The 14,611-nt window shown below is 42.9% G+C and overlaps 1 protein-coding gene across 4 annotated transcripts in view; it reads right to left on the reverse strand.

The window, feature by feature from the left end:
* Enosf1 (enolase superfamily member 1) overlaps positions 1-10,843 on the reverse strand; it is a 38,892-nt gene extending 28,049 nt beyond the window's left edge. For all 4 annotated transcript variants that reach the window (XM_076917722.1, XM_076917721.1, XM_034483723.2 and 1 more), the window contains exon 1: positions 10,760-10,843. In XM_076917722.1, the coding sequence (XP_076773837.1) occupies positions 10,760-10,843 (84 nt within the window). The remainder of the gene's footprint in view (positions 1-10,759) is intronic.
* Positions 10,844-14,611: the final 3,768 nt, after the last annotated feature.

The following is a 14,611-nucleotide window of genomic DNA, read 5'->3' on the forward strand; positions in this document are numbered from 1 at the left end:
TCTAAAGATGGAAATAGAATTATTAAAGAAAACTCAAAGGGAGACAGCACTGGAGACAGAAAACCTAAGAAAGAGAACAGGAATCACAGATGCAAGCATCACCAACGGAATACAAGAGAGAGAGAGAGAGAATCTCTGCAGCAGAAAATACAATGGAAGACATCGAAAGAACAGTCAAGGAAAATACAAAAAGCAAAATGCTCCTATCTCAAAACATTCAAGAAATCCAGGACACAGTGAAAAGACTGAAGCTGAGAATAACAGGTATAGAAGAAAGTGAAGATTCCCCAACTCAAAGAACCCTAAACATCTTCAACAAAATTATAGACGAAAACTTTCCTAACCTAAAGAAAGAAATGCTAATAAACAAACAAGAAGCCTACAGAACACCAGATGGGATCAGAAAAGAAATTCCTCTCATCTTATAATAAAACACCAAATGCACAGAACAAAGAAAGAATATTGAAAGCAGTAAGGGAGAAAGGTCAAGTAACATATAAAGGCAGACCTATCAGAATTACACTAGACTTCTTACCAGAGACTATAAAAGCCAGAAGATTCTGGGCAGATGTCATACAGACCCTAAGAGAACAAAAATGCCAGCCCAGGCTACTATATTCAGCAAAACTTGCAATTACTATAGATGGAGATACCAAAGTATTCCAAGACAAAACAAAATTTAAACAATATCTTTCCACTAATCCAGCCCTACAGAGGATAATAGAAGAAAAAGTCCAATACAAGGAGGGAAACTATACCCAAGAAAAAACAAAAAATTAATCTTTTCACAACAAACCCAAAAGAAGAGAAACACACAAACATAATTCAAACACTAACAACAAAAATAACAGGAATCAACGATCATTGGTCCCTAATATCTCTCAACATCAATGAACTCAATTCTCCAATAAAAAGACACAGGCTAACTGGATACATAAACAGGATTCAGCATTCTGCTGCATGCAAGAAACACACCTCAGAGTAAAAGGCATACATTCCCTTAAAGTTAAAGGATGGGAAAAAATTTCCCAAGCAAACGGTTCCAAGAAACAAGCTGGAGTTGCCATTCTAATATCTAACAAAATAGACTTTCAACCAAAAGTTATTAAGAAAGATGGGGAATGTCACTACATATACATCAAAGGAAAACTCCAGCAGGATGAACTCTCAATTCTGAACACCTATGCCCCAAATGCAAGGGCACCCACATTTGTAATAGAAACTTTACTAAAGCTCAAAACACACATTGAAACTCACACAACCATAGTAGGAGATTTCAACACCCCACTCTCACCAATGGACAGATCACGGAAACAGAAATTAAACAGAGACACAGTGAAACTGAAAAGAAGTTATGAACCAAATGGATTTTACAGATATCTACAAAAATTTTCACCCTTTTCAGTACCTCATGGTACCTTCTCAAAAACTGACCATATGCTCAGACACAAAACAAACCTCAACAGATACCAGAACATTGAATTAATCCCATGAAGTCTATCGGACGACCACAGACTAAGACTGGTCTTCAATAACAACAAAAACAGAAAGCCCACATACATGTGAAAGCTGAACAACTATTTACTCATTGATAACTTGGTCAGGGAAGAAATAAAGAAAGAAATTAAAGACTTTTTAAGAATTTAATGAAAGTGAAGGCATAGCATATTCAAACTTATGGAAACTTATGAAAGCAGTGCTAAGAGAAAAACTCATAGCTCTGAGTGCCTCCATAAAGAAATTGGAGAGATCAGGCTGGTGATCAGGCTGGTGAGATGGCTCAGCAGTTAAGAGCGCTGACTGCTCTTCCGGAGGTCATGAGTTCAAATCCCAGCAACCATATGGTGGCTCAAAACTATCTGTAATAAGATCTGGTGCCCTCATATGAGTGTCTGAAGACAGCTACCGTGTACTGATATACAATTAAAAAAAAAAAAAAAAAAACAGAGGGAGCAGGGGAAGGGAAGGGGAAAAAGTCTAAGAGGAAAAAAATGGAGAGAGCATACACTAGCAGCTTAACAGCTCATCTGAAAGCTCTAAAACAAAAAGAAGCAAATACTCCAAGAGGAGTAGACGGCAGAAAATAATCAAACTCAGGTCTAAAATCAACTAAGTAGAAACAAAAAGAACTATACAAAGAATCAACAAAACTAGGAGAAAATCAACAAGATAGATAAACTCTTAGCCAGAATAACCAGAGGGCACAGAGACAGTATCCAAATTAACAAAATCAGAAATGAAAAGGGAGACATAACAACAGAAACGGAAGAAATTAAAAAAAAAATTAAATCTTAGTACAAAAGTCTATACTCAACAAAACTGGAAAACTTGGATGAAATGGATGATTTTATAGACAGATACCAGGTACCAAAGTTAAATCAGAACCAGATAAACCATCTAAACAGCCCCATATACCCCCCAAAAAATAGAAGCAGTCATTAAAAGTCACCCAACCAAGAAAAGCCCAGGGCCAGTTGGATTTAGAACAGAATTCTATCAGACCTTTAGAGAAGACCTAATACCAATATTCCTCAAACTATTCCATAGAACACTACCCAATTCTTTCTGTGAAGCCAGTTACACTGATACCTAAACCACAAAAGACCTAACAAAGAAAGAGAACTACAGACCAATTTCCCTTATGAATATCTATGCAAGAATACTTAATAAAATTCTCGCAAACTGAATTCAAGAACACATCAAAAACGATCATCCACCATGATCAAGTAGGCTTCATCCCAGGGATGCAAGGATTTTTCAATATATGGAAATCCATCATTGTAATCCAGTATATAAACAAACTCAAACACATGGTCATCTCATTGGAGGGGGGAAAAAGTCTTTGACAAAATACAACGCCCGTTCATGTTAAAAATATTGGAGAGATCAGGAATCCAAGGTGCATACACAAATATAATAAAATATACAGCAAACCAATAACCAACATCAAACTAAATGGGGAGAAACGCAAAGCAATCCATTTAAATCAGGGACAAGAGAAGGCTGCCCACTCTCTCCCTACCTGTTCAATATAGCACTTGAAGTTCTAGCCAGAACAATTAGACAACAAAAAGAGATCAAAGGGATACAAATTGGAAGGGAGAAGTCAAGATATCACTATTTGCAGATGATATGATAGTATACTTAAGGGACCCAAAAAATTCTACCAGAAAATTCCTAAATCTGATAAACAACTTCAGCAAAGTGGTTGGATATAAATTAACTCAAACAAATCAGTGGCCTTCCTCTATTCAAAGGATAAAGGGGAGGAAAAAGAAATTAGGGAAACAATACCCTTCACAATAATCATAAATAATATAAAATACTTTGGTGTGACTCTAACCAAAAAAGTGAAAGATCTGTATGACAAGAACTTCAAATCCCTGAAGAAAGAAATCAAAGAAGATCTCAGAAGATGGAATGATCTCCCATGCTTACTGATTGGCAAGATTAATATAGTAAAAATAGCCATCTTACCAAAAGCAATCTATAAATTCAATGCAATCCCCCCCATCAAAATTCCAACTCAATTCTTCATAGAGTTAGAAAGAGACATTCTCAAATTCATTTGGAACAACAAAAATCCTAGGATAGCGAAACTCTTCTCAACAATAAAAGAACTTCTGGGGGAATCACCATCCCTGACCTCAAGCTGTACTATAGAGCAATAGTGATAAAGACTGCATGGTATTGGTACAGAGACAGGCAAGTACATCAATGGAATAGAATTGAAGACCCAGAAATGAACCCACACACCTATGGTCACTTGATCTTTGACAAAGGAGCTAAAACCATCCAGTGGGGGGGGGGGGGGGGGAAGACAGCATTTTTCAACAAATGGTGCTGGTTCAACTGGAGGTCAGCATGTAGAAGAATGCAAATTGATCCATACCTATCTCCTTGCATAAAGCTCAAGTCCAAGTGGATCAAGGACCTTCACATAAGACCAGATACAGTGAAACTAATAGAAGAGGAAATGGGGAAAAGCTTCCAACACATGGGCACAGGGGAAGTTCCTGAACAGAACACCAAATGGCTTATGCTCTAAGATCAAGAATTGACAAATGGGACCTCATAAAATTGAGAAGTTTCTGTAAAGCAAGGGACACTGTCAATAGGACAAAATGGCAACCAACAGATTGGGAAAAGATCTTTACCAACCCTACATCTGAGAGAGGACTAATATCCAAAATATACAAAGAACTCAAGAAGGTAGACTCCAGACAACCAAATAACCCTTTTAAAAAGTGGAGTACACAGCTAAATAGGGATTTCTTAACTGAGGAAACTCGAATGGCTGAAAAAACACTTAAAGAAATGCTCAACATCCTTAGTCATCAGGGAAATGCAAATCAAAACAACCCTGAGATTCCACCTCACACCAGTCAGAATGGCTAAGATCAAAAACTCAGGTGACAGCAGATGCTGGCGAGGATATAGAGAAAGAGGAACACTCCTCCATTCCTGGTGGGACTGCAAGCTAGTAAAACTTCTATGGAAATCAGTCTGGCGATTCCTAAAAAAATTGGAAATAGTTCTACCTGAAAACCCAGCTATACAACTCCTGGGCGTATAGCCAAAAGATGTTTTATCATATAATAAGGACACATGCTCCACTATGTTAATAGCAGCCTTATTTATAATAGCCAGAAGCTGGAAAGAACCCAGATGTCCCTCAACAGAAGAATGGATACAGAAAGTGTGGTACATTTACACAATGGAGTATTATGCAGTGATTAAAAACAATGACTTCGCCGGGTTGTGGTGGCGCTCGCCTTTAATCCCAGCACTTGGGAGGCAGAGGCAGGCGGATTTCTGAGTTCGAGGCCAGCCTGGTCTACAGAGTGAGTTCCAGGACAGCCAGGGCAACACAGAGAAACCCTGTCTCGAAAAACCAAATAAATAAATAAATAAATAAATAAATAATTAAAAACAATGACTTCATGGATGGAACTAGAAAATATCACCCTGAGTGAGGTAACCCTCACTCAGTCACAAAGTACACACATGGTATGCATTCGCTATTAAGTGGATACTAGCCCAAAAACTCACAATGCCTACGGTACAACCTACAGACATATGGAGAGTAGAAGGAAGGAAGACCAGGGGGTGGATGCTTCAGTCCTGCATGGAGAGGAGGGAACAGGACGATTGTGGGAGGTAGAAGGAGAAAGGAGGAGGAAGAAAGAAGGGTGGCAGTATCAAAAACTGTAGGAGATGTGAGAAAGGTACAGAGGGTCAGGAAATTGAACAAAAATAGGTGTCAGGGAGGACGAGGAGCTGGGGATAGCCACTGGAGGCTCCCAGGACCCAAGGGGATTGACTTTAGCTGTAATGCACAGAGAAGGGGGAGACAGAACCTGTGGAGACCACCTCTAGTAGACAGGCACAGCCCCTGGTTGAGGGATGGGGCCACTCACCTGTGTCAAAGTTTTTTAAACAAGAAATGGTCCTGTCCAAAGGAAGAATAGGGACATAGGGACAAAAAAAAAAAAAAAAAAAAAAAAAATGGAACAGAGATTAGAGGAGGGGCCAATCAGGAAAGGCCTCACTGAGGATACATGTCTGCAGACACCAAACCCAACACTGTTGCTGTGGTCAAGAGGTCCAGCCAGCCACTGACCAATGCAGATGCAGATGCTTGGAGCCAACCATCAGACTGAACTCAGGGAACCTGGTGGGAGAGCTGGCAGAAGGACTGGAGGAGTGGAGGGGGATTGCAACCCCATTGGAAGAACAACATAGGCTGCCCTGACCACCCAGTTCTCCTAAAGTCTAGACCACCAACCAAGGAGTGTACCTAGAGGGATCCATGGCTCCAGATACATATATAGCAGAGGATGGCCTTGCCTGACAGCAATGGCAGGGAGGCCAGTGGTCCCTGGGGAGCGAGGAAGGAGGTTGGATGCCACTGAGTAGGGTGATTGCTTTGAGAGTGGGTTGTCAGAAAACTGGGTATCTCTCTTGGTTTCTCTCACACTCAAGCCCTTTGCAGATGTGTTTGTTTCCTTCTTCTTCTCTATCATACAATTCTGCACCAGGTCCTCACCAGAAGCTGAGCAGAGGGTGACACCATGTTTTTTGACCTCCATACCTGTAAACTACATAAATTCGTTTTCCTCATAAATAGCACAGCCTTAGGGATATTGTTACAGTAACACAAAACAGAGTAAGACTGTAACAGTGGTGGTGAAGGCAATAATGTATTCAAAAGTTTGTATCTGTGGTAGTTTGAATAAGAATGGCCCCATAGGCTCATACAATTGACTAGTTACCAGCTCAACTGTTTAGGACTGGGTGTGGTATTATTGGAGGAGATGGATCACTGGGTCACTGGAGATGAGCTTTTAGGTTTCAAAAGCTCATGCCAAGGCAAGTCTCCTATCCCTGCCCCCGTCCCCTCCCCACACTTGCAACTTTTGGATCAGATGTCAGCTCTCAGCTACTGTTTCAGTGCCATGCCTGCCTAACTCCATGGTTCTTGCTATGATGGTCATGGACTCACCCTCTGGAACCATAAACAAGCCCCCAATTAAATGCTTTCTTTATAAGCCACCTTTCTTTATAGCAATAGAACAGTAACCAAAACAGTGCCTATCCTGGTTTAGAAGAACAATTAGGCTTCTGAAGTGGAAATTAAAGAGATGATACTTGTTAGTATTCTGTCTAAACTCCACCTCCCCAGTTACCTGGCAACAGCCAGGTATGCTCCTCCCCACAGTTACCTGGCAACCGCCAGGTAGGGATCCACTATAAAAGGGGCTGCTTGCCCCCTCCTCTTCCTCGTATTCTTTTACTCTCTTACTCTCTCTCTTACCCTCTTGCCTCTCTGTCCCCTCCCCCACCTTCCTCTCTCTCCACGTGGTTATGGCCAGTCTCTACTTCTCTTCTCTCTTATCTCTTCCACCTTCCTCTCCCCACCTTTGCCCTATCCCCTGAATAAACCTCCTCCCCCCCTTGGAACCGCGTGGTCCCGAGTGGTCTATTCTGAACTGCGGTCGGATTTCTTACAATACTAGAAGCAAAATTGCAAGGATTAAACTCTCCTTGGCTGTTTCTGGGTTACAGGATTGCATTGCTTTTTTAAGTAATAAGAAAAAGAAATACCCCATTAAAGCTGTGGGAGAGGGTTAATAGGACAAGATGAGCCAAATGTAACTTGAAGCTTCTGAGTCTTTGTGACTGAAAGCAAGAACACAGAGGACCAGAAGGACATGTGTGTATAGGGAGAGTGGGACTGGGAGATAGAAGGGAATCAGACGGTCTCTGGTTTAGATGGTGTTGAGCATGAAGTCAAAAAAAAAAAAAAAATGTTGAACAGAACAGAAAATGTCTAGACAGCAGCTGTTAAAAAAAAAAGATAAGAGTCAGAAGTTGAAAAGCTTGAGTGGCATCATAGTGGGCTATGGAGTGAGATGAGAAGGCCTTAAAGAGGAAAGAAGCGGGCAGCACAGGAATGGGTGTGAAACCGACTCAGATGAAACAGCAGATAGCCTGAGAAGTGGTGGAGGAACCAAGGGACTGGCAGAAGAAATAAAAAAGTCAATTCCAAGAGCAGGGAAACAGTGAATTTCAGATCAGAGAGGAAGTAAATAGATATAAAACGAGGAGACAAGCAAAAAGCATAAAAGCGACTAGGTGCAGAATTTGATCAAGTTCAGAATGTTCTAAAAAGGGGATAAGCACTGGGAAAGGAGACAATTAAAACAGCTAGAGAGATGGCTCAGAGGTCAAGAGCACTGGATGTTCTTCCAGAGGACCTGGGTTCAATTCCTAGCACCCACATGGTGGCTCACATCCATCTATAATTCCATTTCCATGGAATCCAAATCCAATGTCCTCTTCTGACCTCCATAGGCACCAGGCATGTCCAAGGCTTACATACAAATATATACATAATACATATATACATACATACATACAGGCAAAACACTCATATACATAAATAAGTCTAAAACTTATGTTGCAGGATATCTGATCACACTGTGAACCTAGAGATTGTGTTATTTACTGAAAAAAAAAGCTATTTCTAGTTGTGGTGTGGCTCAGCCTTAGAACACAGCTTTAGTCCTTCTGTCTAGAATATAGACATGCCTTTAGTACACGCTTTTAATCCCAAACAATGAAGGTAAAATTAGTTTAGAGAAGGAAGCATCCGTGTTTGAAAGTGTTGTGTAATGAGTGGCAGACAAAGCAACAAATCAGAGAAAGGTCTGACAGAACGGGATATGCCAACTCTCATGAGAAGAGAGAGGATAGGGAAACTACTTGAGAGAGGAGGAGGCAGGTTTTTTTTTTTTTTTTTTTTTCCAGGACAGTTGTACAGAGACAGGTTAGACACAGAGACAGGTGAAGACAAAACAAGCCAGAGAACGAGAAGGAGCCAGAAGATTAGATTACCAGAGTTAGTATGAGGCTAAGCAGAGCAATTCGGGTGAAGTTGAGAGAAATTATATTGCATCAACCAGCTTGGAGAGGAGTTTGAACCAGAACAGCTGAGCTGAACCAGCCAGCCAGAGTTCAGAAAGAACTAGAAAGGGTGAGCTTACTCAGCAGTTAAGTCTCAGAGGCCGAAAACATTCTAGGCCTAGACAAGATTGTTTAGAGGCTAGAAGCTTCCAGGACTTAGGCCTAGGTGAGCAGATGGAGGCAGTAAGCCTCAGATGACAATTACAACAGGAAAATAAAAGATACTTTTACAAACTTAAAAGGTATTTCTAAAAAAGTAAATGAGAGTGAGATTGAAGATGTAAAGACTCAGGGGTGAGGGGCTAGAACGAGCCTCAGGAGTTTAGAAACAGAGGAATGTGGACATAAGGGACTATATTAGTTTTGGAGCAGGACATGGCAGAGGACAAAGAGAAGAATGAGAGGATCAGTCCGGAGACAGACAGGAAGAGGCCAAGGGCATCTTGTCTTCCATCTGAACGATGGAAGTGATGCACGGAACATCTCTAACTGCTGAGCGTTGAGAACTAGAGCCCAGAGGAGAAAGAACTAGGTAGCGCACAGTGAGGGGAAAAAAACCCAGCAGAATTATTGCTAGGAGGTAGTCAAGTAGCATCTGGGTTATGAGTTCACAGCTGTGGCGCCCACTTGGTGAGCACTGACACAAGCAAACAACTAGTAACTACATATGGGCTTGAGTGGTCCAAATCTTTGCTTTCACAGACACTGAGGACAGTTCGGTCTTTTTCATGAAACGTTCATGAAACTGCTGAGTGCTGGATGGTGGCTGCAGGGCTGAGTCCAGTATTCCAAGACTAACAAAGTCATCGCCATCAAGGACAGCAAAGCTGCATATTCTGTAGGAAAGGCCCCCCGAGAATCAGCATACTATATCCACTTTATCCCCCTAAAAGACATGTTTGGCATTTATGAGCTTCTAAGACCATTTCTCCTCATCCTGAGCTCAGACCCAACTGAAGCCCAGAAATATATTCTATTTCTTAACCATTCCTATACAAACCACATTGTTTTAACGTTTCATACATTCCAAGTCAGGTTTATTCCAATCCTTTCTGCTTTAGTTTCCACATCAATAAGTGATACAGTCAACTGTTGCTGGGAGCCTTCTCAGGCATTTAGACAAAGTAAATACTGGTGGACCTGATTTACGGATGAGCAAATCTAGGCTTTAAGAGATTATATAATTTATCCTCAGCTGCTAAGCCTCACGGAGGTGAAGACAATCACATTTAATGAGGTATCTGGATTTTACAAATTGCTAAAATTATTAGCATTTACATGTAAGTCCACAAAGGACTGTGACTAGATTTTTAAGGCATTAACCATATTATATATAAGGGCACAGGGATTTTTAAAGGTCTCAGAATAGAGAACATTCTTCTTCATGTAAAATATTCATTTTTGAGAAGCCTGTTTTTAAACAAACATTTCAGGTTCCTGGGAACTAATACATGACACTGTAAATTAGATTTCCTGGGGATGCCTACCTGACCATATTTCTTTTCCTTGGGGATAGGTAACCATGACCCTAACGTTGATGCTTCTTGATTCTGGACATGCTTCCATGCATTCGCTCTGCATGGATGCAACTCTTGGTATTCTAGTGTGACATCATGTTGATGGATCAGGAGGAGCCAGGAGGCACCCAGGGCTGTCAAGACCAGATTTCATTCATTTAAGTTAGGGCATCAGCCAGGTGCCTGCCTCTAACAGTCTCAGCTAGCAAGAAAGTCCTTCAGCACTGAGAGGGGAACCCAAATCTCTGCCCTTCCTTTATTTCCTCTCTTAAAGACTGTCATAGATAGAACTCTTTATGATAATTTGTAGATACAGCAATTTCACAGGAGTGCCCTCTCAAGTGACCCACAGTCGTTAGACAGTTGGTTTCATAGCCTAACTGTGACACTTTCACTTCATTGATGAGCGAAGGGTAGCAGAAAGGCCAGAGTCTTCACAAAGTCACTCAGTGATGTGTGGCAGAGGCAGGATCATCTCCCCACATTCCCAGCCTGGGAGTTCCTGGTCCCCATCACGTGTCCCATATGGACACAGCTACACTGCGTTGTTCTCCTGCTTCTCTGGTGGGGACTCAACCAAACCCTTTTGCTCTTGGTCCTCTGCATTCTACCTGTTCCAGGAAAACCTGAGTTGGAAAAGGAACTACCCTCCCCAAGTGGGTGGCAAGTGCTGGCTACTCCAGCTCCTCAGGGAAGCATCTTCCTCACCTCCGTCTTCACTTCACAGAGGCTGCTCGCCTCGCTCCGGGGAACCCTGTGGCCCACGCGCTTACCTTGGCGTCGAAGCCGTGGCTACCTAGCGATGTGGGAAAGCGCAGGTTATGGACAGAGAGCCTGCAGATCCTGCCGCGCGCCATTTCGAAGGCACCGGGACGCGGGTGGCTAGAGGGGCTGTTTCGGGAGCGAAGCCGTGTGAGTCCCAGGCTTGCCCGGGTTTTTTCAGCAGCTCTGTGGGAAACAGGGAATGGGGGAGGGCTGGCGATGATTGGTTGGTTCTCTGGGGGCGTGGCCGCACACCTGTACTTCGATTTCAAGCCTGCCTGGGCCGGGCATCTGGATACCAGAGTCAGAAAATGACATTTTGGATCGCTATCCTCCAGGCCAGAGGTTGGGCAAGGCAGAGAGCGGTCCCCGACTAGCCCGCTCAGCTCTTCCAAGGAGGACAGCAGTGGGAAGCCAGGTATGGCCAGCGTGTGGCTGCGCAGAGTTGTGAATGCCGCCCAGCACAAACTTATTAAAGTTTGTTTATGGGTACGAACTTCACACAGGACCAAATCAGCTGGAGGATGTTGCTTGCTTGTTTAGAACCAAAATAAACAAACAAACAAACAGCAGGTGCAGGTGTCCTCAGTTGTGCTCATAACCACTTGGGAGCTGATTTACCCTTCCTTGCTTACAAGGCCAGTATGGTGATGGCTTAGTGAGCACAGATACCTGCAACCAAGCATGTTCGGTCCCACAGACAGACAGACAGACAGACAGACAGACACACACACACACACACACACACACACACACACACTTTTTAAAGGTGATCCCATTCTTTACCATGATAAATTGGTCACATCCCTGTGATGCAAACTACTTTAAATTATCTCATCTGCCCAACTGTGTAAGATAGGTGGGGAGGAAAGACATTTACATTTTATGGGAGGGAATTGTGGATTGTGAATTCAGAGATGTTAAGTGACTTACACAATGCCACAAAGCCAATTAAGTGGTAATGCCTTAGTTTCAAAGCTGGGACCTTCCTGCAAAAGCGGAGGCTTATTTGGGAGACTGTAGGATCCATCTGAACAGAGTGCTGAGAACCCCGTGGAAGCTCTACTGCCACGATCCCTATTCCCCGACTCAAAGTTTGCACATACATGTATTTTCGTATCATCTAGAGGCTCACTGATATTGGGGAGATGGTTCAGTAGGTAAAGCACTTGCCAAACAAATGTGAAGACCCGAATTACAATCCCAAGAGCTCATGTAAAGTTAGGGGCAGTAGCATGGGTCTATTCTCCTGTAGGGAAACTGGAGCCAAATACGAGAATGAAGCTCCTGGGCCAAGCATACTGAGCAGTGAGCAACAAATAGACCCTGTTTCAAACAAGGTGGAAGGTGAGGAGCAGCACCTGAGGCTGTCTTCTGACATCCACATGCATACAGTAACACACACATGGTGTGGGGGGGGGGTGTAGAGAGAGAGAGAGAGAGAGAGAGAGAGAGAGAGAGAGAGAGAGAGAGAGAGAGAAGAATCATACCTCTGGGGAAATGCTATAAACAGTAAATGGAACGTTTGGAACTTGATGCTACATGTATTGCATCCTGTCACATCCTGTCAGTGTGGGGCTGCAGGGAGGGCAGGGATATTTAAAGAATGCTTAAAGATGAGCATGATCCACATCGATCGATTCTTCTGTTGGCCAACAGCCTCAGCAGCAACAGGGAGACAGGGCGGATGAGTTCCCAGGTGGCTATGAGTACAACTGAGTTAAAAAACAAAAACCCCCCAAAAAACAAAACAAGCAAGCAACATCCCCCAGCTGTTTTGGTCGTGTGAGATTTTTTTTTTTTTTTTTTTTTTTTTTTTTTTTTTGGTTTTTTTAAAACAGGGTTTCTCTGTGTAGCCCTGGCTGTCCTGGAACTCACTCTGTAGAGTCCAGGTTGGCCTTTGTAGGCCACCGACTGGACTCGGCTGGTCAAGATTGCGGATTCCGGTATGATCTATCGGTAAACAAGTGCACTGCACATTCGGTCACCCTTGGGCCAACTCAATTTTGGCTCCAACCCCTCCGGAGTGGGGATATGTTAATGAGGCACTGCAATTCCGACCAATCGCGAACCTCCACGCGCATTCCCCTCCCACCCCCCCAGGGCTGAGCATATAAGCAGCTCGCTCTGGGTATTTGGGGTCCCCTGAAAGAATGGTGAAGCGCTTCTGCAATAAAGGCTGTTGAGAAGGATCCGGTTGTTCCTGTCTTCCTTGCTGGTCGAGTGGGGCGCGACAGGCCTTGAACTCAGAAATGCGCCTGACTCTGCCTCCCAAGTGCTGGGATTAAAGGCATGCGCCACACTGCCCGGTGGGGACTCTAGCTTCTAGAACTGTGAGAAAGTAAATTTATGTTCTTTATAAGTTACCTGATTTATAGTATTGCACTATAACACCACAAATGGACTGAGATAGGCAGATAAAATATACCACATTGATGCTGTTGAAATTTGAAAGCAGTAGTTATTTGATAAAATTCAATATTAATCCATGATTAGAAAAATACTTAGCAAAGCAGTAATGTGAATTCAACCTAATAACGGGCATCGAGATAAAACGCTCAAAGCAACCAGCTGACTTCATGGTTATAAATCCCCATTTTCCCTCTAAAATCGGGGACAAGGACATCGTGTTAGCTTTTCTCACATCGACGGAACATTAACATTCAAGGTAAGATTGAAAAGGAAGAGGTAAATCTCTTTTTTTCCTCCTTGGATGTCATGATTAACAATCTTTGTAGAACACTAGAATTAACTCCCTCCTCATCCAAGTTATCAGAACTAATACGGACTCTACCAAATTTGCCAGACACAAGGTAACTCTGTTTAGGGAAATTAAATCCCGAGGCCTCAGCCAGGGACATGGCACAGTGAATAAAGAAGGTACCTACCATCAAACCTGACCTCAGTGTGATCCCTGGACACCAAGTTATAGAAGAGAGAACTATCACCCCTACAAATGGTCCTTTCTTTGACTTGCGAATGTGTACTGTGGCAGCGGTCCTCACCAAAGGCAACCCCCATACTATGTGGCCTGCCTCAATTATATTTGATATACTAGTAATGAAATATTGGAAAATGAGAAACTGATGCTCCAAGCCAGGTGTAGTTGCCGTGAGGCACACATGTGGTTTCAGTCTCAGAGAGGCCAAGGGGATCACTTGAGCCAAGGATTTTGAGAACAGGTTGGGATTCACAAGACTGCTATTCTGAAAGAGAGGTGTGGGGAGGGCGGGAAGGGGAGAGGAAGAAGGAGGAGAAGGGGAAGGGGGGGGACAAAAGGGAGGTGAAATGGGAGGAGGAGGTAAGGAAGGGAGAGGGGAAGAAGGGCGGGGGGGGGGGGAGAGGGGGAGAGGGAGGAGAGAGACCATCTCTGGAGAGATGGCTCAGTGGTTAAGAGCACTGACTGCTCTTCAGGTCTCTCTTGAGGTCCTGAGTTCAATTCCCAGCAACTACATAGTGGCTCACAACCATATATAATGGGATCCAATTCTCTCTTCTGGTGTGTCTGAAGACAGAAACAGGGTACTCACATACATACATAACATCTTTAAAAATGTATTAAAAAAAAAAAAAAACACTGGATAGGCTGAAAATATGGCCTAGAAGTTTGATCATTTACTGTTCTTTCAGAGGACCCAAGATCAGTTCCAAACACTGTCAGCCAGTTCACAACTGGCGTAGCTGCAGTTCCCAGGGATCTTGATGCCTTCTGGCTTCCTTCCCTAGGCATCTTTACACAGGAGGCATTCACCCAAACACACACATATAAAAATAAAATCTTTTTAAAAAAATGACTTAAGGCAAGTTTAATTAAAAAGATACAAGAGCTATAACTGAAAGCTAAAACAAAACAAAACACAAAA

This window comes from Arvicanthis niloticus, chromosome 21 (assembly GCF_011762505.2).
Source record: "Arvicanthis niloticus isolate mArvNil1 chromosome 21, mArvNil1.pat.X, whole genome shotgun sequence".
Taxonomy (NCBI): Eukaryota; Metazoa; Chordata; class Mammalia; order Rodentia; family Muridae; genus Arvicanthis; species Arvicanthis niloticus.